This window comes from Talpa europaea, assembly GCF_964194135.1.
Source record: "Talpa europaea genome assembly, chromosome: 14".
Taxonomy (NCBI): Eukaryota; Metazoa; Chordata; class Mammalia; order Eulipotyphla; family Talpidae; genus Talpa; species Talpa europaea.
In genome coordinates, this window is record NC_140082.1 from 4,379,048 (window position 1) to 4,405,415 (window position 26,368).

General features: G+C 55.7%; 1 protein-coding gene across 5 annotated transcripts in view; it reads left to right on the forward strand.

Moving 5' to 3' along the window:
* Positions 1-26,368, forward strand: part of KDM2B (lysine demethylase 2B) — a gene marked incomplete at both ends in the record, with an annotated part of 98,859 nt that overhangs the window by 68,795 nt on the left and 3,696 nt on the right. For 2 of the 5 annotated variants that reach the window (XM_084254279.1, XM_084254280.1), the window contains 6 exons: positions 18,735-18,959; positions 23,686-23,829; positions 24,929-25,015; positions 25,126-25,386; positions 25,567-25,680; positions 26,273-26,311. In XM_084254279.1, the coding sequence (XP_084110405.1) occupies positions 18,735-18,959; positions 23,686-23,829; positions 24,929-25,015; positions 25,126-25,386; positions 25,567-25,680; positions 26,273-26,311 (870 nt within the window). Of the gene's footprint in view, positions 1-10,002; positions 10,057-18,734; positions 18,960-23,685; positions 23,830-24,928; positions 25,016-25,116; positions 25,387-25,566; positions 25,681-26,272; positions 26,312-26,368 lie in introns of those variants that run through there. The other 3 variants (XM_084254281.1, XM_084254282.1, XM_084254283.1) reach the window with 3 other exon arrangements.

Genomic DNA, 26,368 nt, shown 5'->3' on the forward strand with positions numbered 1-26,368 from the left:
GTCTGCTGCTCCATGTGGGCATCTCCCTAGCCGGAGATTGAAATCGTGCTGCAGTGGCTGTGAATAGGTTCTAGGTTGCGTCTTAACCCCTTGCGCCACCAGGGAGGCCCAGCTATATGGTGTTTTGCTTAAACTCAGTTTCCAAGAACTGGCCCACAGCACTGAGGACTAGAGTCCTTGTCGCCCTTGGTCTTGCTCATAGGATTCCACTTCCGGGAATGCCTTTCCGAGTTCCCCTCCCACCTGACTTCTTCACCTAGAATCTTCCTGGGATCGTTGCAGGTTGTCTGTCTTTTGCATGGAAGGCCAGGGGTCTCCAGCCTTTTCTGCATTTCTGGTAACCTCCTGCTCCCTCCCCTGCCCCTGGGCCCAAGGAAGTCATGGCTCATCACTGTCGCTAGGTTTGGGGTGCGTTATCATGCCTTGTTGGCTCCCCTAACCTTTCTTATGCCCCAGAAATAGAACTCCCCTCTATGACTTGGTTCCAGGGTACGTTTCCCACCAAGTTCCTGATGGAGAACCCCCAGATTCTTTCTACTCGATGCCCACATTCTACTATGCCTTTTGTTGCTTTTCTGTCCTAAGCCTCCACTGGCTTCTTGAGACTGGAGTTCATCTTATTAACTTTCTCCTTACCCATTTTGTGTCCTGTCCTGCAATGTGACTCCCAGGTGGCTGGGGCACAGGAAATACTTGTTGCGAATGAACTTGCTTGCATGATTTTCCCAGAGCTTCTGAAAGATGACATGGTATTCAGTTTCTGTCTTTGCTCTTTTTCGCCGGCTGACTAAATACCTCTGAGTCCTCTCTGTCGTGAGAGTAAGATTGTCTCCTTACTTGGTTGTCCCAAACCCAGCCACCTGTTGAAAGAACACTGAACAGGTGAGTGGGCTCCTTGCTACTCCCTGGACCCTCAAGTTTAGTCTTTCACCCCTTGGACTCTCTTCTCTCTCCTGGAATTTTTCAACCATCATCGGAAAGAAAGGCCACTCTGCCGGAGCTTCAAGACAGCATTCAATGGAAATAACCTGTAATTAAAATCTGCAGTCTGCAATTTCTCAGTCTGATAACCTGCTAGCTGTCCGTATTAATAGGGCCAAAGACAAATTCTTGGAAAGCAGTTGAGAGTGAAGGCGCCTGTGTTTGGTGGGTAGCCAGGTGGGAAGCATCAGCAATTGCCGATCGTGACCCACGCTTTATTTCTAGAACAATGGTCGTTCCTTCCACATTTCTTTTTGCAAAATGTCATCATATGTTTGCCATTTTAAAGGGGGGGGGTACTTGATTACTGATAGGGGTGTGCATTGTCATGTTCTTTTTCTTCTTATAATTTGGTGTTATTGGAAAGATGGGCGTGTGTGTAACTTAACTGCTGCCAGCTAATCCAGTCTCTAAATTTGGGGGAAAAGTAAAGAGGGCGTGATGAGGTGATTACAGGTGAAATGTTTGCTCTGTTGAATTTTGTTTTGTGTTACAGAGGTGAGAAGGGCAAGTGTATTTGTGTCATTATACACAGAGAGAGTGGGTGGGAAGTGACAAGTATAGTAAAACCCCCTCTAACCACTGACCTTCCCCATCAGCGAATGCAAGTGACTAGACGCACTTTGAAGGAGTTCAGGAATGATCTCACTTATGAAAATGACTTTTAAAATATTACTTTTTCTCTTTCAAGTTTATGGGACAAGGTGGTGGGAGGGAGTTGGATGTGGTCCCTTGTGGGGGAGGACGGATGGTTTGGGTGTCTCCCCGCCACCACCACTGCTTCCCCCACTGTTTGACTCATTCTTCTGGGGGAATTATTTCTGTTAGAATTTTTTATTTTATCATGGTTTTAAATTGTGTGGAAGTGTCCAGAATGTAAAATGGACGGTTTCAACCCATTTTAGCTGTAGGATTCAGTGGTAATCAGGACCTTCATGTTGTTGTCAGTCACCATCCATCTCCAAAACATTTTCGTGGTTTGAAACTGAAACTCTGCCTCTCTTAAAATACTGACTCACTACTCCCCCGTCTCCCAGCCCCTGACAGCCCCCCTTCTACTTTCTGTCTTTATGAATTAGAGAATCATACAGTAGATGACCTTTTGGGACTGGCTTGTTCACTAATTTGTCCTCAAGTTTCATCCATGTTGTAGCATGGGGCAGAATTTCTTTTTCAAAGCTGTATAGTACTCCAGTTCATGTATGACCACGTTCTGTTTAGCCATTCAGTGGACACACAGGTTGCTTCTGCCTCTTGGCTGTTTATACAGCTACCAATACGGTTGTGTAAACATCTTTTTGAATTCTTACTTTTCAGTTCTTGTGGATGCTTACCTGGGATGGAATTGCTGGATCATGTGGTAATTCTGTTTAATTTGTTGAGGAGTCACCAGGCTGTTTTTTTTTGTTTTCCATCCAGTTGTACCATTTTATGTTCCCACAAGGGCTCTGGTTTCTCCACATCCTTGTCAACACACTTGTTACTTTCTGGTTTTGTTTGGGGGTAGTTGCCACCCTAATGGGTATAATGTGGTGGGTGTCATTTCTTTTTAATTCTTTTATTTTTCATGCTTAAGTATTTAGACAGTAGCAGATACCATGATATTCCACCCCTAAATACTTTGTCTGCATCTCTGAAAAAGAGAAGTATTTCCTATAACCCAAATTACATTATGACTCCTAACAAAATCGATAATTGTTGAATACTACCAAATGCCCAGTCATATTCAGGTTTTCCAAATTCTCCTTGATGGCTGCTTTGTCCAACCCAGGATCCAGTCCAGGACCACACACAGAATCTGCTCTGAATTCTCTTTTAATCTAGACCTTTCTCAGGACTTCAATTCCTGGAGAAGACAGGGCCACGTGTCCTGCAGAATATCCCACTTGACATACCTGACTGCTGGCTTCCTTGGGGTGTCATCGTTTCCCTCATCTTTTAGAATTTCTGCAAATTAGATCTAAAGACTTGATCAGACTCAAGTTCAGCTTTGTAAGTAGTGGACTGAGGTGATGGTGGTGGGATTCCTCTGTCACTGTACAGTCATATTAATCCTTCTTCGCTCCAGGGGAGCATCTGGAAGGGGCTATGTTACCCCTGCTTCCCTCCACCAGGCACTGATGGTTTCAGCACCAGCCGATCATTCCTTTCCCAATCAATCATTTTGACGGGAGCTGAGAATTCAGCTTGGAAGCGCATCTTCCTTTCCACTTGAGTGAGTGGGCACTCTGCAGAGCGTTCCCTGTTCTGGGGACCACCCTGAGATGCAGGCCCGCCGGGAAGGGCTGTGGGCACCCTGCACTCTTCCCCTTCGATCACTGGTGTTCACAGCAAGGAGTTGGTTTAATGACCCTTCAGATGGTGAAGGATGAGTTTAGTCAGGCTTCTCCTGATTGGCATCATCAACTCATGAATTTTCATAGACGCGGGGGACTTTTGGAGGCAAATTGGCTGCTTTTAAAGAAAAACAAGAATGGAGAGAGGCCCATGACAGCAGCCAAAGTGTGTGTGTGTGTGTGTGTGTGTGTGTGTGTGTGTGTGTGTCTGTCTGTCTGTCTGTCTAGTTCCCCACCCTGTTCCCAGCCGGGCCAACCTGTGCATATGTGCCTTGTCAGCCCATCCCCACCCTATCCCTAAGTCTGACATGATGTCAGAGCCCCTCCGACCCCACTTGTCTATTGGCAACTCCTTTAAAAGGTGATCATTTGGGACCTCCCTGGTGACACAGGGGTTAAAGCCTCAGCTATCAAGCTACCGCCAGCCGCTGTGGCATGAGTTTGATCCCCGGCCAGGGAGCTGACCCACATGGCACAGCAGACCTTTTCTGTCTCACCTGCTGCTCCCCTCAGCAGTGTATTTCAGTGGATCTGCCTGTTCTGCTCCCCACTCTGTCTCTGGTGAATCCTCTCACCCCCCGCACCTCTGGCCTGTACCCCAGTTCTTCTGTGCGTAAATAAATAAATCTTTTTTTTTAAAAAGCACATACTTAGGTTTTCTAAGGAATTAAGAATCTCTTTAAAGGGCCCAGAAGGGGCCTCCCTGGTGGTGCAAGGGGTTAAGTCTCAGCACTATGAAGCTATGGGCAGCCACTGTAGCACAAGGTCGATCCCTGGCCAGGGAGCTGACCCACAGGGCGCAGCAGACCTCTCCTGTCTCCCTGCTTCTCCCCTCAGCAGTGTATTTCAGTAGATCTGCTTGTTCTGCTCCCCACTCTGGTGAATCCTCTCACCATCACTCCCCCCCGCACCTCTGGCCTACACCCCAGTTATTCTATGTATAAATAAAAATAAATCTTTAAATTAAAAAAGAGAGATGCTCATCTGTTTGGATTGGTTCGTTTCAGTGGGCTTTAGACCTACATTTTCTAACTGGTTACCTTTCGGGAATAAGAATAGGATCCACAGAGGCTTTTTTATTGAGGTCAATTCACCCAACTTGAAATAGCCATATTAAAGTCAACAACTCAGTAGCATCTAGCACCTCCTCAGTGTCGTGTGACCATCACTTCAATTTATTATTTTTTAAAGATTTATTTATTTATTATACAAGAACCGGGGTACAGGCCAGATGTGCGGGAGGGTGAGAGGATTCACCGAGATAGAGCGGGGAACAGAACAGGCGGACTGACAAAATACACTGTTGAGGGGAGCAATGGGCAAGACAGGAGAGGTCTGTCGTGCCATGTGGGACCCTCGCCGGCCGGCCCCGAACGAACCGGCACCGCAGAGGCTGCAGACAGCCTCACAGCGCGGCACTCAACCGCCTGTGCTACCAGGGTAGGCCCCATCGCTTTAATTTAAATTCAAATATATTTTCATCATTCCCAGGAAACCCTGGTTCATATTAGCTGTTGCTCCCTGAGTCCCCTGGCTCCCAAGCCCCTTCACCACCACTGACCTACTTCCTGTCTCCACAGATTTGCCTATTCTGGGCATTTCCTTTAATAGTGGAGACCTAGGATATGTGTCCTTTGGGGCCTGGCTTCTTTCAGCACCTGTTTCCAAGTTCATCTGCCCGGAACCTCCTCCCTCTTCATGACCGAACAATATTCCATCGTGTGGACATGCCACATTCGGTGGACCCGTCCACTCATCAGTGGCTGGAATTCGAGTTGTTTCCACCTTTGGCTCTTGTGAACGGGGCAGCTACTTTCATGCCTATTCTGCTTCCTTTCTGTCGGCTTTGTCACCCCATTTGGAGTTATCCTGGGCTTTGGCCCTTTCTTTGGAGTCTTGTCAGTTTTTTTCTTTGGAAGATTGTGTGATAGGTGGTGTGGATGGGTGCTCTGGCGAGTGAGGGACCCAAAGGGGAGATGTGGTGTTAGGAAAAATTATTTTGAAGTTTCAAAATTCCTGTGATGGGCTGGGATTTTTGCAGGCATCTTCTATATGTTTAGTCCTTTATATTTTCGAGGAGTTGGGGAGATTGTAAAGTGAACCCATTTGTCTCGTTCAGATTCTCTGAGCGCCCAACCTTGATTTTTTTAGGGAAATGAACATTGGCAAGTTAGTGAATGAGATGAAAATGAGGTGGGTGAGGGATTAACATTTCTCAGATCAGTGCCAGTCACCTACTAAATTAGTTAATTTAAAAAAATACCCTGTGCACAGCCCCAGCCTTCCAGTGGGTGGAAATAGTTCCTGGTTGGTGGGGGAAGGTAAGGAGGTGGTATTAAGAGAAGGGGTTCCATGTGATAGAGAAGATCCAGGTCCTGTGTTGAACGGATTCATGTGACAAATATATGTGGCTTTTAAATTTTGTGGAATGACTCTGGGGGTGGGGGGGACAAAAATTAAATAGCTTTTATCATTTCCTTCACTGAAATCACTGCGACTTTTGGTCTGTCTTACAGTGAGTTGCTCTTTGAACCATTGTTCTGTCCAAGCAACTTGGGAATCAGCCCTAAGTTGTTATGTGACACAACTCAAAAAACTCATCTTATTTTTTTTTTAAAGACTTACTTATGCATACAAGAGCTTGGGTACAGGCCAGAGGTGCGGGGGGTGAGAGGATTCACCAGAGACAGAGTGGGGAGCAGAACAGGCGGGTCCACTGAAATCCACTGCTGAGGGGAGCAGCGGGTGACAGGAAAGGTCTGCTGCACCCTGTGGGTTGCTCCCTGGCTGGGGATCGAACTTGTGCTGCAGTGGCTGCTGATAGTTTCATAGTGCTTAGACTTTACCCTTGAGCCACCAGGAAGGCCCCCCCCCAAATTCCTCTTACTTAAATTCTATTAGACAAGTCACTCTCATCCTTTTGCCATGACGGTAGAAAACCCTACTGAAGATCAGAGAGGCAAACCGGTAAAATAATAACATAACTGGAGCGCTTGGGCTCTATTGCTGGAGAAGTCCACACCACTGCATGCATTACGAAGGGCCTTGGCAAGCCTGGGCTGCTTTCTCTTGCTCCCTGGGGGTGCTTTCATACCTGCTATCACGGGTGGTTCAGAGTCGTGCCGGCCCGTTACTGGTCTGGACACAGAGCACGCATTCTCTTTCCCTGCTCAGATCCTCTGGAAAGTGATGTTGCCAAGCTTTAGTCATGCCCTTTGTGACAATGGCAGAGAAAGGGGTCACATGCAGGAGAGCTCCTCCGAGGGGCCCAGCGTGTGCCCAAAAGTGGGGATGGAGAGGACAGCAGTTAAGAGCAGGCATGAGGCTTCTTCCTCCTGTCCACCTCAGCTCATTCACCTGTCCCTGTCCTGCCTGTCTCACGTACCTTTACCACCTTAGGTATCTGCGTCTGGGTTAAATTTGTACCCACAGAGGTCATTCCTGGTGTCTCATTCGTGATGTGCTCGGCAGACCAGACAATTAAATGACGCTTAGAGAAAGCAGGGAGGGGTGACGGCTGACACCGAGGAATCCTTGGCTTCCATGTGGTCTTGTGTATTTCCTCACCACACGGTGAAAGTTCTGGATTCTGGCACAGGGCAAACACCAACTGCCCGGGTGGCATCAGCCTTGGGAACTCTTTCTAAGAATGTGAGCCTTGGCTAAGGGATTCAGTTCAGATCTAACAGTCACTCAGAGATGAGGCCGAGGGGGAGAAAAAGTACATCCCTTTAAGGTGGCAGTTCTATTGGACAAGGGCTGGCAATTAAGTAGTTAATTAAGGGCCTCCCCGGTGGCGCAGGTTGTGGGTTGCGAAGCTGCCGGCGACCTCTGCAGCACCGGTTCGATCCCCGGCTGCTCCCCGGCCCACCGAGGAGGGTCCCACATGGCGCGCAGACCTCTCCTGCCGCCCGCTGCTCCCCTCAGCAGTGTCCTTCGGTCCTTCTGCCTGCTCTGCTCCCCGCTCTGGCTCTGGTGAATTCTCTCACCCTCCCACGCTTCTGACTGTACCCAGTGCTTGTATAAACAAAGAAACAAACAAATAAATAAAAAAAAAAATGCCTCTATAAAAAATAAATAAAGAAAATTAAAAAAAAGTAGTTAATTAATTAATGGCAATTAATGCAAAACAACTGTGAGATAGTAGTGTATACTAGTTTGCTAAAGGAAACCTGATGAAAGGGAGTAGAGAAGGAACTCTTTGCAAGGGTCAGGGGAGGAATTTCTGAAAGGTGCGAGAACAGTGACTGCGGGGGCCTTCTGAGTACTAACCCTACGTTCCTGCCTCCACAGCTGGCTCCCCACAAATCAGATAGCAGTTTGGTTACCAAGACCGTACCTACCTGCCTTCAAAGTCCATTTGAGCCGAGCACACAGATTTAGCAAAATTTACTAAGGGGGCTGTTCATTTTTTCCAACATAGGCCTGAGTTTTTCGCTTGGGTTATTATTACATCCATCTCATGTGGCACCCTCACCCCTCGTCTCTGGCATGAAGCACTGGGATGGTCCCAGGCTCCAGCTGCCTACAGGTTCAGATCGAGGTCCCTTTGCTTCCTAGCAGGCGACATGCCTCGGTTTCCTCCAGGGACGACGGTGGTTTTGTGCCTCAAGGGGCTGTTTAAAGTCTCCAGCGCACTCAGCACCAGGTCTAGCCCTGCATCACCTTAGTCAACATTAGCTGCCGTTTACTGCCTGGACCCTGCAGGGGTCTCTGGGTGGTGTTATGTTGGAGAGCCTGGGCTTGTGAGCTCCCTCCTAATTTTCTCTGGGTCTCCATGTCCTCACCTGTGAAGTGAGGGGGTCTGCGGAGGCCCCTTCTAGCTCTGAAGTGGCAGGATAGGAGGAAGGAAGTTTGTGTTAGTGGCAGCTTCTGTTTATCAGCACTTTCCCTTTCTCTTCTTTGAGCTGTGATAATTGAGAACTAGCTGTGCCTCTTTACTTCCTTAAATACAGAAGGAAGGTTTTGAGAGTCCTCGAAGGAATCAGCAGCCCAAAGACAAGTCCAAATACATTTGCACTCCTGATACGTAACGGATAGATCTCCACGAAGTCCTGCTTGCTGTGCGGGATGCCTTCTGTTATTTGGGTATCTCTACTCTTGCAGATTCAGTTACAAGGCAGGGGTAGCATTTTATCAGTAGTTGTATATGTTTCAGACGGTCTTAAAAATCCCCTCTGCAAAAGTGTTTATTCACTCCTGCTGACTCCCTGCTCGAAGCTGCCTGACGTTTATTTACAAGGTCTGTACCACACTCTCTGCCTTCCTGGAAAGCCCAGGCCGCGACCTGCCTGTGGGCGGCCTCTGCTCTCACAGTAGATTTTGTGGCCAGTACCCTGGGCTTGAATGACAGCCTGTGATCACAGGTGTCACGGCTAGTGTTTTTGGGCAGGACTCTGATCTCTTTGCAACGGTTACCTACCCATCCCCAGGTGTGTGTGTGTGTGTGTGTGTGTGTGTGTGTGCGCGGGCGCACACATGCAAACCTTTCCTTTTATACATGAAGACACAGCAGCTATGGGAAAGCATGTTCAGTGTCAAATTGGGCATTTCTAGTCAGATAAATGTGCCAGGTGCCCGGCTCAGGCGCCCTGTTCCTCAGCCCAAGTTTAGCTGTGGTTTTTTGATGCTTGTGACATCACTGGTGACTGTAGAGAATAGTCGCAGAGTTCCTCCTTCAGAGCAAGGGGTGTTGGCCTAAGGGCCCTGTGCACGTCTTAAAAAATATGAGCCTCAACCTGGATTTTCAGTAAGACACACTGCGAGGGCTGGCTGAATAAGCACTGGGAATCCACATGGTTTGAGAATTTGGAAACCTCCCCTTCTGAGCCAGTTTAGGGGGGCTGCTAGACTTCTGACCTGCAGGGCCTCACCCCTTGGAAATGAGTCCTGGCTACCAGGGGGAGGCCGGGCGGGGTTCCTGTCAAGAGGGTGGGACGCCCACCTCAGGGCCCTGCGCCCTCAGGGCAGAGCGCTTGTAGGGCGGTTTCTCTAGCGGCCTCTCCGTCCGGCTCCATCTCGACTGACACCCGCCTGCAGACCCCGACTTTCAGGCTGACTCCCTCTCCACCTGGGCAGCGTCAGGGCACCTGCCCAACCCCACCGCCCGCGACGCGGCGCTCGGGGCGCCCAGAGCCGTCCAGGCCGGCGGGCCTGCGCGCCCGGGTTCCCGCACCAGCCCCGGGCCCCGGAGCCCGAGCCCGCCGCCGGGGAGCGGGGCCGCGCCTGGCGCCGGCGCGGGGCGGCCTGGAGACCCGCGCCCCGGGGCGCCCGCGCGCCGCCCCGCAGGGCCGCACAAAGGACCCCGCCCCGGGCCGGGCGTGCGCTGCCGGGCGGCGGCCGCCTCCATGTGCGGCCCGGCGGGGCACGCCCCCCGCCGCCCCGGGCCCCGCGCGCCCGCCCGAGGGGCCGCCCGGCGCCCCGCCCCGTGTCAGCGCCGGCCGGGCCCTTTGTGCGCGGCCCGGGCGCCGCCGCGCGCCATTGGCCCGCCGGCCCGGGCCAGCCCCTTCCTGGCGCGCCTCATGCATATGCATCGCGCCGGCCCGGCCGGCCCCCGCCCTCCGCGCGGGCGTGCGAGGCGCGCGGTCCCTGCTGCCGCGGAGCCGGCCCGGCCGGGGCGACGAGCCTGCTCGGCGGGCGCCGCTCAGCCATGTCCGCGCGCGCGCGCCGGGGCCCGCCATGAGCCATGGCCATGTCCGTGAGCGCCGAGGACGACGACTATGACTCGGAGCCGGACCAGGTCGGCGCGGGCGGGGCGCGGGAGGGGCCGCCCGGGGCGCCGCGGAGAAAGTTTGCAGCCGCCGCCGCGGGGCCGGGCGCGGGCGGCGCGGGCGGGGCGCGGGCGGCGCCGCGGGGCGCGGACAATGCGGGCCCGGCCGTCGGGCGGGCCTGGGGGCGCGGGCCGGGCCCGCGGGCGAGTTGCGGGCGCCGCGCCCTCCCCGCGCCCCGCCCGCGCCCCCGCGCGCCGCCGCCCCCCGCGCGCCCGGCCCGCGCCGCCGCCCCCTGTGCGCAAAGTTGCGCCGGGACCGGCCCCGCGGCCCGCGGGGTGGGCGGCCCGGCCGCGGGCCCGACGGCCCCGGCTTTTGTCTGGGCGCCGCCGCCGGGGGCGCCGCGGCAGGAAGGGGCGCAGCCGGGCCGGCGCGGGAGCCGGAACCCCGCGAGCCCGCAGCGCGCGCCGGCCGGGCCGCGGGGGCCCCGACCCGGACAGCCGAGCGCGGCCTCCGGGGCTCGGGAGGAGCGGCCGCCGCGGGCCGGGCCGGCGGTCTGGGGCGCAGACAAAGCCCGGGGCGTGCGCCCGGGGCCCGCTCCCCGGGGACGGTGTCGGGGCGGCTGGAAGAAAGTTGAGGCGCCGGAGTGGGACCCGCGGGGCGCGTGGACGGGCGGGGCGGGGCGGGGCGGGGCGCGCGGGGCGGCCCGGGCCGAGGACCGGGCGGCGGGCGAGGGGCCCGGAGGCCGCTTCCCCGCCCGGGAGGGACAGTGTCGGGGAACGTCCACCCGTGGCGGCTCCACGCTCCTCCGCCCACGGGCGCGACTGGGGAGGCCCTGCGGGCGCTGCGCTGCTCGTGCCGCACGTATTATTGGGAAGCGGTTTGTTTAGCGGATGAAGTTAAATGGTCGTGTTTTCTCGGGCTTGCTGGGTATTTCTCGGGCACATGTGCCTTGGGAGGCCGTCCCGGGTCGTGTTGGTTTTGTGGCTTGGATTAGCCCGAGAGCCCCGTGGTCTGGGGAGGGAAGGTTTGACTTGCGGCCGCGCAGCGTGGACGGTGCCCCGTGAGCTCACACCTGAGCTGCTGGCCTGGAGGTTTTCAGTTCCCCGTGGGTCCACCCAGGCCCTGCCAGCCGTGGCCCTGTCTGTCAGCCCGTGGTTCGCAGGCACCGGGGCTCATCCTTGGCGGCGCCTTGGTGTTTGGGGATTGAGGCTTCTGGTACCTGTTCTGTTTTTTCAGTTTGGCCACATGGAGGGCCTGTGGTAGACAGCATCTTGGACACCTCTTCCCACCGCGCGTCTGTGTCTCTGGGCTTACAAACGTTTTCAGGTCCTGCCTTTTCTGAGAGGGGCTTGCAGCCGAGAGGACCTTACTCTGGAGCCAGTTCCCGCTCCGCCAGGCAGCCCAGGGCTAGCCCGTCTGGAGTTGTTAGCAGCACGCGCCTCGAGGTTCCCCTGTTCAGGTTAAGGCGGGTTTTTCCACTCAGGTACACTGAGAGGCCATCGAAGTCACGTCCATGGGCAGCAATTTTCCCCGTAACCCCAACAGAGAAGGTGGTTGTCAGCTAAGCCACCTGCGTTTTCAGACACCCAGGCGTGGCTCGCCGCCACCCACTTCTCCCACCCCATCTGCATCAATTTTCCTGGCCTCTTGGGCCTGAGGAAAGACTTCCTCTAAGAAGCTCAAAGGTACCTTCCGAACAAGGGCTGGCACGCAGAGTCCAGCACGCACTCTGCTGGAAACACGTCTCCTTCGAGGCAGGTGGAAGTCCCGGATTGTGGCCATGCAGGTTTTCTCGCCCAGCTGCTTGCAGCTGCTCCGCCTTCAGAGTCTGCCCTCATTCCACCTCCGGCCGAGGCTGGTGTCCAGTCCTGGTGGCATCTGGCTGCCTCCGGCCTGTTCTTCCGGGCTGGCCTGGCTGCCTCCGGCCTTCCTACCACAGCCAGGGTTTCCTCTGCCCCAGTGCTGCAGCCTTGGTCGGGAGCAAGAGGTGGTGGTAGGTGAGGTGCCTGGCAGAAGACCCCGTGTGTGCTCCGCCAGTGCATCCCGCCTGGGCCTTCTCCTATGGCCTTCGTTTGCTTTCCCAGTGTGAACTGTGTGGAGGACTCTTCAGCTCGGGGGTGCCCCTGGAAGAAAAGTGATAGCGAGAAGTTTTGTTTTGTTTTTTTTTTTTTTAAAGATTTATCTATGCATAAAAGAGCTGGGGTACAGCCCAGAGGTGCAGGGGGTGAGAGGATTCACCAGAGACAGAGTGGGGAGCAGAAGAGGCAGATCTACTGAAATACACTGTTGAGGGGAGCATTGGGGAGACAGGAGAGGTCTGCTGCGCCATGTGGGTAGCTCCCTGGCTAGGTTGGGGATCAAACTCGTGCTGCAGAGGCTGCAGGTAGCTTCACAGTGCTGTGCTTAACTAACCCTTGCGCTACCAGGGAGGCCCAAGAAAATTTCTTCTATCTTGCGATTTTAACCCCTGAAGTGAAAATAATTGTTAAAAAATACTAGAAGTGACAATTAGGAAAGTATTTCAGATATAATCTCTCAGAAGTGTACGTGGCCATAACCACCATGTCTCTGCATTGTAGCTTACATGGGGACGTTTTAAGACGCGGGTCCCTGAACCTTTCTGAAAGCACGTGCGGGAGTTTTGTGACTGTGCCTAAGGTTCGTTTTTCTAGAGAAAAGGTCCTCAGCATCCTCAGGTTCTCCAGAGGCCTCTCGTCCCCTGGGTTTCTGGTAGCTTTGTGTCCTTACGCCCTTCTCTTTCACCCTCTGCATATAAACAAGCCTCCCTGGAGTCGACAGGCGTGCATTCTGGGGCCTGCACACTACTAAAACCCAGCTTTTCCTGGGGTGCCCATCAAGTCAGGATTTGGGGAGACATGTTGAAACGATCTACTTTGTGCAGTAGATTGCAATGTTAGCATGACAAAGGCAAAATATTCAGGCTGTTTGGGATGTTCTGTCAGTGTGCAGCTGCTAGGGGTAGTGAGTGGGGAGCTTAGGACTGTCTTAATTATAAAAACACAGTTGAGTTTTATTATTTTCCTGTTCTCACCAATTTCTCTTGACAGTTGAATCTGGAGACCATCCTCCCTGACACTCTTCCCTGGCTTGGGTGATGCCACACCCACCTGCTGCGTCCCCTGCCTCCCTGGCCAGTCCTTAGCGGGTTGCACTTTCTCACCTGATCTAGATATTCTTAGTCTTGAAGGTCCTCTCCGGGACTGTCTCTTCACTGTGCCGTTCTCCCTGGACATCCTCGTGGATTAGTTGAATGCTGTGATGTCGATTCCTGATGGTGTAGCTCTCCACCCTGGTCTTGCCTGCCCCCATCTTCCTTGGATGTCCTATGGGTCCCTCAGATTCACGTATCCACAATGGAGTCATTGTTCTCTTCCCACCCCTGGCACAAGCCAGAACCCTCATTTTCCCAGGACTCCTTGTGCACCTCATGTCCAGCCTGCCTCCTGGGTCTTCTGAAACTGGGTCTGCTCCTGAACATCTCCTGGATTGTCACCTTCCACCCTCCCTTCTATGGCTTCTACTCATGCCTTCATATTCCTGGACTGCTGTAGTATCCTCAACTGCCCACCACCCAAAATACAGTCATCGCCCATGCTGTTGGCCAGAAACGATGGTGTGCTTGCTTCTTACCTTGCAGGGTAAGACTGGTCTCTTCTCTGGTGTGAGGCCCGGCGCCTGCCTCAGGGGCTGGTTTCCAGCAGGCCTATCATGCTGTTGGCAGGCCCTTGAATGTATCGTGTAATTTCACATCTCTATCTTAGCCTTCCTTCTGCCTGCAGCATGCACTCCCTAACCCCACCCCTGCCTGTGGCCTGCAGGGTCCTGTTCTCCCTGTCAGATGTACCTCGGTCCCCACCTTCTGTGTCTGTGACCCTTTTCCAACCTCCTGCCCAGTGAGACGAGGCATTTCTTCTAGGACATCATGCTTGTGCTGGTTCTTATCTCACCTTCTTGGTGACTGACTGAATGACACTAGGCAGGTTACTTAATGTGCAGTGCAGTGCCTCCTTTTCCTCATTTCTAAATGCAGAGAATGCCTACCTCGTCAGTTATTGATATGAATGTTGAGAAGCGAATGCTTCAACAGATGTTAGCTTTTGCTATCATCATCATCACCCAATCGTGTTGCCTTGTGCTGATGTGGTCACTTGTCTCTCCCTTGGGCCGCCCATGAGAGTCAGAATCACGTCTCTGCAGCCCCAGCCCTGAGCGCGGTACATCATTCACAGCCAGAAAACACTTGGGTGATTGAGTGAAGGCGAATCCACGGGTACGTTTTTCCTCTGGTGCAGGTTCCACGCTGTTGGCTGGTGATCTGGGCTCTTTTGATAGCTTTGGGAAGGAGGAGCTATTGTCTGTTTAAATTCATTGCTCTTCTTTCAATTGAGGTATTTGTCTTAATTGCTGTTGTCACTGTTCTTTGTGTGCTCTGGATACTAGTCCCTTACCAGACATGTGATTTGCAAATATTTGATACCATTTTGTGGGATTTTTCACTAGGATGGGTCCTTTGAGGCACAAAAGTTTTTCGTTTTGTGGTCCAGTTTCCATTCATCTTTTTCTTTTGTTACTGTGCATTTGGTGTCATGTCCAAGAAACCGTTGCCTGATCCAAAGCATGAAGATTTATCCTAACTTTTTTTCTAAGAGTTTTATAATCTAAGTCTTTGATCCCCTTTTTAGTTAATTTTTATGTATAGTGTGAGGTAGGGGTCCAGCTTCATTCATTTGCATGTGTACAGGCCACTTCCTGCTTTTACCACACTGTCTTGTTTCCTGTAGTTTTGTAATAAGTTTTAAAATCACGAATGTGTGTCCACCAACTTGGTTCTTCATTTTCAAGATTGTTTGGCCCTTCCATGTCTCTTGGGGTTGCATATGGATTTTAAGATCAGCTCATCAATTTCTGAATAAGAGCCAGCTGGGATTTGAATAGGACTGAGTTGAGTCTATAGCTCACTTTGGGGGGGAGTATTGTCATCTTGACAGTATTTTCACTCAATCCATGAAGACGGGTGCCTTTTCACTAATTTGGATCAATCCAAGTAGTTTTAATCTCAGTATTTTAGATACGAGGTTCTGCCTCTGCCTGTTCTAGAGAACAGGATCTGAGAGGTAGGAGGCACTCAGTGAAATTTTGTGGAATGAATAAAAAGAACTGTCTTGAGAGGATTCCTTTTAAGAAATGCTTCTGAGTTGCTGATGGAAAAAAGATGTGGGAATACTACAGTTTGTGTGCTGGTGTGTGGGCTTGTGGATTCTGGATTTTCCTAACCAGATGGAACTGAGGACATGGATCCTGGGCTGATAAAATCAGCAAGTGGCCTTGGGGTTGGGATGCTGGTTTGTCAGTGGAAGTCAGGGGATGCCCTGGTTTCTCTGGGCTGAGAACCTTTCACGCTGTGATTGTCACAGAGGTTTAGTGGTTACTTGATGCACGGAGGCAGAGGTGGGAGGGGGAGGAATTTAGTACTGGCTGTGAACCTTTAGGTTGTGCCCAAAAGAGCATAGGGTAGAAGCTTTGTGCCAACACGAGGGGCTTTGGCTGGCCTCCCTCCCTGATGGAGACCCTCCGGTGGCTTTCTCAGTTGTTGCCTTGCCCACTGCCTTTGTGAGGGCTCTGCCTCTCTGGTGCAGCACCCTCACCCCCTGCGAGCAGCAGCTGCCTGCTTCCTCCGGGCCGGCCCCGGTGCTGGGGCAGCGGCAGCCTTTCTGGCCTCTTTCCGCAGCTGGATGAGAGGGCCTCGGAAACAAGGTGCCCAGACACAGCTGCTCCTCATACCTCTCCTTGGGGCTGTCCTTGCCAGGGTGTCTCCGGTGCTGTCAAGAACCAGGCAGCTTGGTGTTTTCCAGAGGTGGGAAGCCTGCTGGTCTCTCAGTCACGACTGCGCTTCATGCACCAGGAGACGCTGGCTTCTTGGCTGGCAAGGCCAGAGGTGTGGTGGCCGCTGGACCTGAGCTCCTGACTGCTCGGACTCCTAGACTTGTCGTCAGTCCTTGGCACCTCCTGCCCCAAGGGTTAGGGGTGAGCCCGCACCTCTGGTTTTATCTTTGGAAGCTGACCTTGCACCACACTCTCTGATTTGACTCGAGGCTCTGAGAATCGCTCACCGGGGAGCATCTTCTCAGGGGCTCGAGGGCCAAGTTGGTAACAGGCCACGTGCTCTTCATTGGGGCGGAATCGGAAAGTGTCTCGGGCTCTGACGAGAGGGACACACCTTCCTAGGGCCTGTTCCTCAGGAAATATGTGCCATCTCTGTGCCTCCAGGTGGTGCCTTCGTCCTCAGGGGGTTGGCGTTCACTGAACCCCTCCAGGCTGAGTGGTCAGTTCCAGTGGACTGTGGGGGGTTCTCACCCCACCTCACCCACACATCACTGTGCTTGCGGTGCTCAGTGCCCGGGCTGGGTTGTGCAGGGGCCCTGCTGGCTCCCTGACCTTGGCTAGGTCACTCCAGCTCTAGCTCATTTGAGAAACTGCATCTCCCGCAGCGGCACTATTGGGGAGCTGGTGATGTCACATGTAAAAAGATGAACCCAGTAGTGGCGTGTGGCAAGTGCCCGCCTTCCGGCGCCCTCATCCTCATCCTGGCTGCCTGCCCTCCCCGCTTGTCTTTGGCCAGCTGCTTCATTTTCAGGCCCGTGGTCCCTTACGTGCTCCTCACAAATCCAAAGACTGAACACTGGTCTTTTTTTTTAGCTGCTGATCTGCCAGCAAGACCTGACCTGAATTGACATAGGGATGTGGTGGCTGATTTTTCTTCTTGAAGCCTTTTTGCTGGAGAACTCCTGTGTGCACAGCTAGGGGGCTCCCTAGCCCTCATTGGGCTTGGGGTGGGTAAGGACTGGTGCACGGGGCCTTGAGGAGGGGCTCCTTGTGCTGGAGCAGCCTCTTCCCAGGCAGCAGCTAGGATGCCCTCCCCGGTGACAAAGCCACTGGCCAGGCTGCCACAGGGGTGGGCCCTGCTGCCTGTGTCTGGAGTGTCCAGTGCTCTTGGGAGTGACCAGGGCAGGGAACTGGGCGGGGAGGGCAGGACAGATGGGCCAGTGGAATTGGCCCAACACCTCCCTTTTCTCTCAAGTTCAGGGCAGTCGAACGGGCTAAAGCGCCATCATGGTGCTTCCCAAGGTGGCCTGTGGGGCAGAGGCCTTGCCTGCTGGGGCTGTTGGGAAAATAGATTTGAGGGCAGGATCCACTTGGGGCAGTAAAGGAGGGTGTGTGCTGAGGGGGTGGTGTACTCCCCCGCCGAAGCGTGTCGGTGGCGGTGACGCGTTGCTCCTGGGGGGAGGCTGTGTCGCCGTCCAGTCCCGGGCAGCCCCTGTGGTGTTGGGGTACAGTGTTTCTGGAAGGGGGCACCCTGCACTGCATGGTCATATGACTGCTCTTCTGGGCCAGGCTGGGAGTTGACGAAAGGATGGAATTTGCCCGGGGCTCCCCGTGTGACCGCAGCTAGAACTGGAAAGGGGCTGGGCTGAAGAAGGGGCTTAAGCATTAGGTGTCAGTTGGGTCCGATGGCTTCAGAGTGAGCACCTCTCCTGCAGAGGGTGAACCATTTTCCCGCAAGGTCGGGTGATGCAGAAAGATTCTGCAGACAGACACCCTTGGCCCTCCTGCTTCTCCACTTTGCTCCTCAGTAGACAAGGGACCTCCTTAGGGCCCTCCCGGGGCTGGCCGCCAGGAGGTGGGGCCCTGAGGCCGGGCTGTGGCTGGCCGGCCCCACTGAGCATGTGGCACCTGCTGTGTTCCTCGCTGTCCCCTCACTGTGTTCCGACTGTCCCCCCAAGCCCCAGCTGAGAGCGTTGGGAGCCCATGTGCAAGGAGCTCTCCGAGGATGAGGTTCCTTGGCGTCCCGACCGCATTCTTCTGGGGCCGCATGGTAGATCGAGCTGTCCTGCCTGCCGACCATCTTGCCGAAAAGTTGGGCACGAGACACCCCTGCTGATGGCCTGTGCCCCCACCACAGGGGAGACCCTCACGGAAACAATGGTTGGCTGAGTGGCATGATGGGGCCTGCAGGAGGTGCCCCAGGCCAGGGCAGGGTGGCCAGGGAGGCTGCCTAAAGCCACAGCATGTCAGCCAGTCCTCGCGGGGTGAGCGGCTTTAGCCACGTGGCATGGGGAGGGGTCCATGCTCCCCTGGCAGAGGGAACAGAGGCTGACGGTGTGGCCTCGCAGGCCTCTCTGGAGAAACACAAATAGCTGGGCCTGGCTGAGGAGGGGGGCATCCTGCGCTGGTGCCTCTGGGCGCTTCCTGGGGCCGTCCTGACCAAGGACCCAGAACTGGGGGATGTATTCTCACAGCACTGGAGGCCAGAAACCTGACATCGGGGCTCCCTGCTCCCTCCGCAGGCTCTGGGGAGGGTCCTGCCTCGCCCCTTCCAGCTTCTTGTGCCTGCTGGCTGTCCTTGCTGTCCCGTCCCTGGGTGCGCTGGCCACGTGGCCGTCCTCGCCCGTGTTTACCTGTGCCGCTTGGGGGCCTGGTGCGGTCCCCTGCATACCGTCCCGTTGGACCAGGGCCCACCCAGTCAGCCTTATTTTCATTTGATGACCTCAAGGCGGGTCCCATCCTGAGGTGCTGGGTTTAGGCTGCCACGCGTCTCCTGTTCGGTGCGGACAGCTCAACTCCTGGCCTCCACGGGGGTCTGGCTGCCACCCGCCCCCCTTTCACCAGCCTGTCTGTTCTCCTGCAGAACCGGGCAGTAGGTCGGCCCAAGGGCAAGCTGGGCCCGGCCTCCTCAGTGAAGTTGGCCGCCAACCGGACGACGGCGGGAGCTCGCCGGCGCCGGACGCGATGCCGCAAGTGCGAGGCCTGCCTGCGGACGGAGTGCGGAGAGTGCCACTTCTGCAAGGACATGAAGAAGTTCGGGGGCCCCGGGCGCATGAAGCAGAGCTGCATCATGAGGCAGTGCATTGCGGTGAGTGCAGCCCCGGGCGGAGGCGGCAGCTCTTCCTCCGCGCAGTCCATCCTCGCCCTCTGCTTAGAGAATGTTCTGGCTGCCGAAGCGCCAGGAGGTGCTCCCTGCCAGGAGGGGAGGCGCTGGGGCCAGTGCTGTGTTCAGATTGCAGACTGTCGGTCGGGGCGCTCCCGCCGCATGCGTGGTCCTCTCTCTCGGGGGTCTGCTGGCCAAGGACTCCTTTGAAGTCTCCGCCATTAAAGATGTCAGGCAGCCTGTCCTGCCTGTGACCTCACGGCCAGCATTTATGGCCCAGCGCATGAGGGTGCCGGGCCCTCCCTTCCTTCCTGTCCTGCCTTCAAAGTCAGAGGTCTGGGCGGAAGGTCAGTGCCCTCCTGAGGGGCTAGCCCAGACAGAGACGGCTGATTTATAGGGTCTGGGCGAGGGGCCGCTGGCAACCCGGCCAGCGCCTACAGAAGCCTCCCCTCTGGCCTTGCCCCAGGAAAGGGCAGTGGACGCAGTTTCAGCAGCTTGGCACGGCCCTGGGGTCTGCCGGGCACCACCCCCGCGCACACCCACAGGCTCTGCCTTCCTTAGGGCGCTACTCCCAGGGCTCCAGGGTCCTCTCTGCTCCTGTGGGAAAGCAGGCTCAGCAGGAGAGACGGGATTCCTGGCCTGGGGAGCTCCTCCAAACCCTGCCTGGCATCCGGCTTCCACGGTGGCTGCTCCCCGTCAGGCCCAGGCACTTCCCCTTCCCCCGCCACACGCACCGCTTGCGTGGCTGTGTTGCCTTCTTTCTGGTTTTCTGTATCGTGGTCAGACGCAAACTATGAAATGTACCATCTTTGCCGTTTTTAACTGTTCAGAACAGTCGCATTATTTATGTGCTCATTGCTGTGCAAACCGATCTCTAGAACTTTCTCATCTTGCCAAACTGAAACTATATCCACTCGGCCGCTCCCCTTTCTCCTGCCCCCAGCCCCAGCAGCTGCCTTTCTGCTTTCCGTGTCTACCAGGATGACTATTCTATGGGTTTGTTTTTTCTACTTAAAATGTTTTTTTCTTCTTTTTTTTTTTTTCTTTTGGTTTTGTTTTGAGCACGACGTTTCAGATGCTGTGGAATCCGGCAGTGCTTGTCCCTCTGTGACTGGTTTATTTCACTTAGCATCGTGCCCCCCGCGGCCACCCATGCTGTAGCCGGAGACAGGGTTTCCTTCTTTGTGAAGGCCGAGTAGTACTCCAGAGATGTGCACACCCGTCTGCTCTGCTGGTGCTCGGGTTGCCCCCGCCTCCTGGCTGCCGTGGAGCGTGCTGTGGCGGACGTGGCGGCGCCTCCTCGGTCCTTTCTGGATTCTTTTGGTCCAATACCCAGCAGTGAGATCGCTGTATCTGACGGTGGTTGTACTTAAAATTTTTCGAAGACTCTCCCTTCTGTTTCCCACAGAGGATGCTCCATTTCGCATCCCAGCAACAGCGCACAGGCATGCGAGCTTCCCCAGCCTCACCAACACTGGCTATTTTCTGTTGTTTTGGGTTTGATTGGGGTGGGGGGTGGCAGAAGGATAATGGGGCTCTGCATGGGGACGGGGTGATAGCTCATTGGGTTTTGATTTGCGTTTCTCTGAAGGTGAGTGATGTTGAGCATCTTACATTCATGGGCCACTTGCAAGTCTTTGGAGACGTCTGTTCAAACCCTTTGCCCGTCTTAAATTGGATGGTTTTGGTCCTTGCGCATTCTGGGCATCAGCAGCTTATGTGGATGGTTGTAAACGCCTTTTGCGGGTTGCCTTTCTGCTCTACCGACTATTTCCTTTGCCTTCTTTACATGTCACTGCTGTGTTTCTACCTGTTACCTGTTCCTTAGGTGATTTTGATGGATTTCAGAGAAGTTGGGAGCTCCCAAATACAGCGTCTTGTCTGTTTGCACACAGGGATGTGCATTTTTCTGGAGCCAGGGTCTGTGGGACTCGTGTTCTGCTCGCATTTGAGACAGGTCATCTGTAGGGACTGCTGGTTTTTGAAAAGTGCCAAAAACTTGGCATGTGGCAGTGACCCAGGACTGGCTCTTCCTCGCAAGCCTGATTTTCTCTTCTACCCCTGGTGTCCCTGGCCCCCTTACAGGAAGCTGTCTCTGCTCTCACCCGGCCGCTTCATGCCGATGCCTGGCCTGGTGCCTGCACAGCAAGTGTTGGGGGAAGGAAACTGACTTGTGTGTGTCTCCCCCTTGCCAGCCTGACGTTGTTTCTGGACTTGATAGCAAATGTCGCCTTGGCCTGGCTCACAGACCTTTCTTGCCTTCTTCCGGCCGTTCTTCAGAGTTAGGAACCTTCCTGCCATGTTTGCCCCCGTCTGCCACATGCAGCCTGGCCTCAGTTCTTTCTAGCCTCTTAGCTCTTCCCAGGGCCAGCCTTCCCTTTGCTCCCTCACCAGTAGGCATCCTCCACACTGTCACATCCCTTCCTGCCAGGCAGTGCCAGGCCCGGCTTCCCTCACTTGGCTCTCTGGCAGCTTTGCTTCTCCTCACCTGGCCAGTCTCCTGTCCCTGCCCCATCAGGGACCATCCCAGGCTGCCCCCTGCCCCCCAGTGCTCCCCACACAGCCCAGTCCGATCCCTGCAGCCAGGACATGTGTGTCAGCTCTTGCTTCTCTCTCCTTGTTCACAACAGTCTCTCCTCTTAGAGGACCCTTCTTACGGAAGCACCCCGATTCCATCTTGTGGGTCTACCAGACATCAGCCCCGCTGCCTCTGATGACACCTGTGTGCAGCTTCTCCATGTTTTCCTGCAACTCCAGTGCCATGTGCCTGTATGGGCCATGTATCTTCATTGCCCCAACCCCCTGGGTAGCTATTTCCTCCTTACAGCTCCTTCTCTGTCACTTGCTTCTGGCTCGGGCAGGTGGCCCTTAAGCATTTGTCAAATAAATGATGGCTTTTACCTTCCACGTTCTGTTTCTTTGAATTCAGCTGTTTGCACAGTTTTGCACAGACTTGCATGTGTCAGTGGCGTGCATGGTCCCAGCTCACCTGACCTGCCTCTAACTTAGTTTAAAAGGTGTGTTTCCTTTGGACCCGGCTACATTGTCATGTGTAGTGTGAATCTCCCGGCCGCATACTCGGGGCCTCGGCCTATACGCTTAAAAATCATAAGGATCCCAAAGAACTTTTTTTATGTGGGCTATTTATTAATTTTGCTGTAATAATTGAAATCTATTTCACTTCATTTAAAAATAACAAGAAACCCACTACATGTTAACAAAATGACATTTTAATGAAAAGTCTGTCTTCCCAACCGAAAAAAGATTGGTGGGATGGATGGGGTTGTTAGATTATTTTTGTAATCTCTCACGTCGTCTGCTTCCTTAGAAAGGACCCAGGGCTTTTTTTATCTGCTGCTGTGTTCGTGCTGTTGTGGGATGTTGTTCTGAAGGGTCCATAGGAGGAAAATCAGGGCTCACACAGGTTTGTGGTTGGAAAGGGGGAGGACTTTTAATAGCCTTTCAGAGCGTCTCCTGAGAGCCCCCAGAACTCAACAGGTTTCAGTTTCTTAAAGGTTAGTTGCAATCTGGAATTTGAAACTGTATCCATGAACTTTTCAAACTGTTACATTAAAATTCATTGGTCTTCTTTGAATAACTGCTTCGCTCCTGCTGAATTCTAGCCCCCAGCGCTGGTCATTTGGAAAATACTGGCTTGCAAGTTTTGTGGGTTCTTCAGATACTGGCACGTGGCATCACGTCATGTAGATGGAAAAAGTTCTGTGTTAACATCATTGCCCAGCTCGTCAGAAAAGTCTTTCTTGGGAAGCTGCCCAGCTTGTGGTGGCTAATATAAGTTTTCCAAAATTCTGATTTTCCACTTGAAAACTCGAATTTTATCATTGGCAACAAATGCTGCCACTTATTTTTCTGCAAGTGACAGACTTTCATCTTTGACAAGACATGCTGGGACTCATGGGTTAGTTTTTTTGGTTTTGTTTTTTAAATCAGCCACTTCTTCAAGCACAAATGATGTCCCTGGAGAAGGGGCTGGCTCAGCTCATGGCGTAGCAGCCACATCCTCGCCTTCCATGGCCTCGGCCTCGGCCGTGGGGGAAGTTCTTATGTCACACGGAATATTAAAGGCTGGATACTCACAGTCAGCATTTCTATAAAATTTGTCATGTTTGCTGTTTCATCAAAGACTTCGCACGTGGGTGTGAGGCCAGCACCAGCCTGGAGCCCCTGCCCTGTCGGGCTCCATGTCAGCACAGTGGGTGAGGCCGGCAGTTGCATTCCCCAGAAGGTGGGCCTCTCAGGCCTCCCTGGAAGGCCTCAGGGACCCTGGAGCCCAGGCACCCTGCTCTGCAGTGAGGTGCAGCCTCGATCCTCACAGAGGTGGGCTGTGCTCACGCCACCTCCTTCAGATCTTTCCTCAAGTGAGGTCTCCCTGACTCCACACTACAGATCTGCCCCCTTCCAGCCTGCACCCCAGACCCTGGCCCTTGATGCTTTCCTTGTCCCCCCCTCATCGTCATCATGTGACTTTGTTGTTTCTGATGCGTCTCCCTCCCTCTGCCCCCATCTCAGGGTGACGGGTTTGTGTCTGTCTCAGTGATTGCTCTCTCCCCGCGCGCAAGCGGTGCGCGGCTCGCACGGGTGGTGTGCTGCACGTATGAGAGAGTGAACGAGTGAATGATGGGCGGTGCCTAGGCTGGTCTGCTGGCCTCTCCCAGGCCTGCTCACTCGCCTGTGCTGTCCCGCTCTGCAGCCAGTGCTGCCCCACACCGCCGTGTGCCTGGTGTGCGGCGAGGCGGGGAAGGAGGACACGGTGGAGGAGGAGGAAGGCAAGTTCAACCTCATGCTCATGGAGTGCTCCATCTGCAACGAGATCATCCACCCTGGATGCCTTAAGGTGAGCAGCCCCTGGGGCTCTGACTCCACCACCCACCCGGGCGGAGGCTCCCCGGGCCTCTGGGGGTGCTACGTGGGAGATGCTTAGGTTCCTCGTCTGGAGGACCCCCGGGCCTGGGGGAGTCAGTGTGTCAGGAGCTTGGGCCCTTCCACGCATGCCTTTGAGGGAATGAGCACACCCTTCCAACACCTCACAACCACAGAGGGCCGAGTCCCAGCCTACACAAACCGCTGTCTTGCACTCTACAGCAGCTGCTGGCTGGGCTGCTGGCTGTGTCTTGGCTTGGGGCTTCTGGGAGGACAGGGCTTGGGTGGGGCGGGTCTCTGACAGCGATGGTGCTTTCCCATTCCTGTGTGCTGGAAACCTGTTCCCTTGGTGTGCCCAGGGCAGGGCAGGGGACCTCTGGGTTGGGCCTGCCTGGCGTGGGTGACAGGGTACACCTTTGAGGAAGAGATGGCTCTGGGCCGGCACACAGCCTCCGTCCCGGGAGAAGGTGCTCATATCTGCCGCCTCCGTGCCAGCCCAGGTGGCTCTGTGGCTTAGAGGTTAGCACAGACCCGCCCCAAGTGACACCTCGGCTCTCAAGCTGCCCTGCCGTGGCAGTAATGGGGGTTGTTTGGATGCACATGCTCCCACACACACTCCGGAGGGCGTGCTGTGTTCTCCCCTGACTTCAGAAGCCAGACTGTGGTGTTAATCTCCTGGTTACGTGCTGCCGCAGAGCAGAGGCTGCAGGGGCAGGGCCGGGCACATCTGCCTTGCTCACGCCCAGCACCCAGGACAGGCTCCTGAACAATTTATTGGGAGCTTTCCGTGCGCCCAGCCCTGGGCTAATTACTTAGCTCGCCCTGTGGGAGTCTCACAGGACTCTGGGAACCTGCTCTGCCGTCTCAGACGAGCCCTGGCCCACAGAGGTGCAGCAGGTTCCCAGGATCGGGGTTGAACCCTGCCCTGAACACCCAGAGCCACCTGTCCTAACCGCTCTTGTTTTCTTTGGACCAAAGAGGGCACAGCGATGGCACCGCGAAGGGGGTGTGTGCCTGGCAGCCCGGGCTGTCGGGTCCCCTCCCCGCGTGCTGAGGCGCTGTGTCCCTCGCAGATTAAGGAGTCGGAGGGCGTGGTCAACGATGAGCTTCCCAACTGCTGGGAGTGTCCGAAGTGTAACCACGCCGGCAAGACCGGGAAAGTGAGTGCCGCCCTCCGCGGGGTCAGCGGGGAGGAGGGCGCGGCCGGGGCGGCCCGGCGGGGTGCCGCGGTATACAGTGCGCTCTTGCTTCTCTCTTTTTGGCCTACAAGCAAAAGCGTGGCCCTGGCTTCAAGTATGCCTCCAACCTGCCGGGCTCGCTGCTCAAGGAGCAGAAGATGAACCGCGACAACAAGGACGGGCAGGAGCCGGCCAAGCGGAGGAGCGAGTGTGAGGAGGCGCCCCGGCGCAGGTCGGACGAGCACCCCAAGAAGGTGCCCCCCGACGGCATCCTGCGCCGAAAGTCGGACGATGGGCACCTGCGGCGGAAGCGGAAATACGAGAAGCCGCAAGAGCTGATTGGACGCAAGCGAGTACGGCCGGGGCCGAGGGCGCAGGCTGGGGGGCCGGCGGGGGGCCGGGTGGGGGCGGGGCCCGGGGTCCCGGGGTCCCGGCCTCGAGCTGCCCGGAGCAGGTCACTTGAATCCCGAGAGCCCGGCCCAAAAGCAAGGAGGGGGCGCGCCTGCGAGTCACTCCTCTTCCCACCCCTTTAGGCCTCGACGCTTCAAACGTCCCCCGGTTCCTCCTCTCACCTCTCGCCGAGGCCCCCTCTAGGCAGCAGCCTCAGCCCCTGGTGGAGATCCAGTCTCACTTACTTCCAGCAGCAGGTGCTCCCGCGCCCCGCCCCAGGCCCCGGGGTCCGTCCCGGCCGCCGCGCCGCCCCTGGCCCTCGGAGCCCTCGCGCGGCCGCGCTCAGGCGCCTGCTCGCCGGCAGCCCGGCCCCGGCCCGGCCCGGCCGCCCACCGCCCTTCGGCGGAGCCGGGGCAGCTTCCCGGCCGCCGCGGGCCGGGCGCACCCGGAGCTCGGAGCCCGGAGCCCGGCCCCGCCTGCCTGCCCTGCGCGCGGCGGCCACGAGGGGGCGCCCGGCCGTCTCCGCCCGGCCGGGGCCAGGCAGGCCCAGGGCTCGCGGGCCGCCCGGGCGGCTCCCAGGGCCCAGCCGGGCCCGAACCGGCCGCGGCACATCTCGGGGGAGGGCGGGAGGCCGCTGGGGGAGGCCATTTGGCCGCACGCCTCCACCCCAGCCCCTTCCTCAAAGGCAGCAGGCAGGGCCCCGCTCAGGAGCCGCAGGGCGCGCGCTCACCTGCAGCCCCCGCTGCGCGCTGTGCCGCCGGGCTGGGCTGGGCTGGGCTGGGCTGGGCTGGCGGGGCCCGCGCCCGCCGACCCCGGAGCAAGCCCTGCCTCCTTTCTCTCCCGTGACAGCTCAAGCCCGGCAAAGAAGATAAGCTTTTCAGGAAAAAGGTACCGTCTTCCCCTCGCCTCGCCCCGGCCCGGCCCGGGTGGGCACCTCCCCACGCC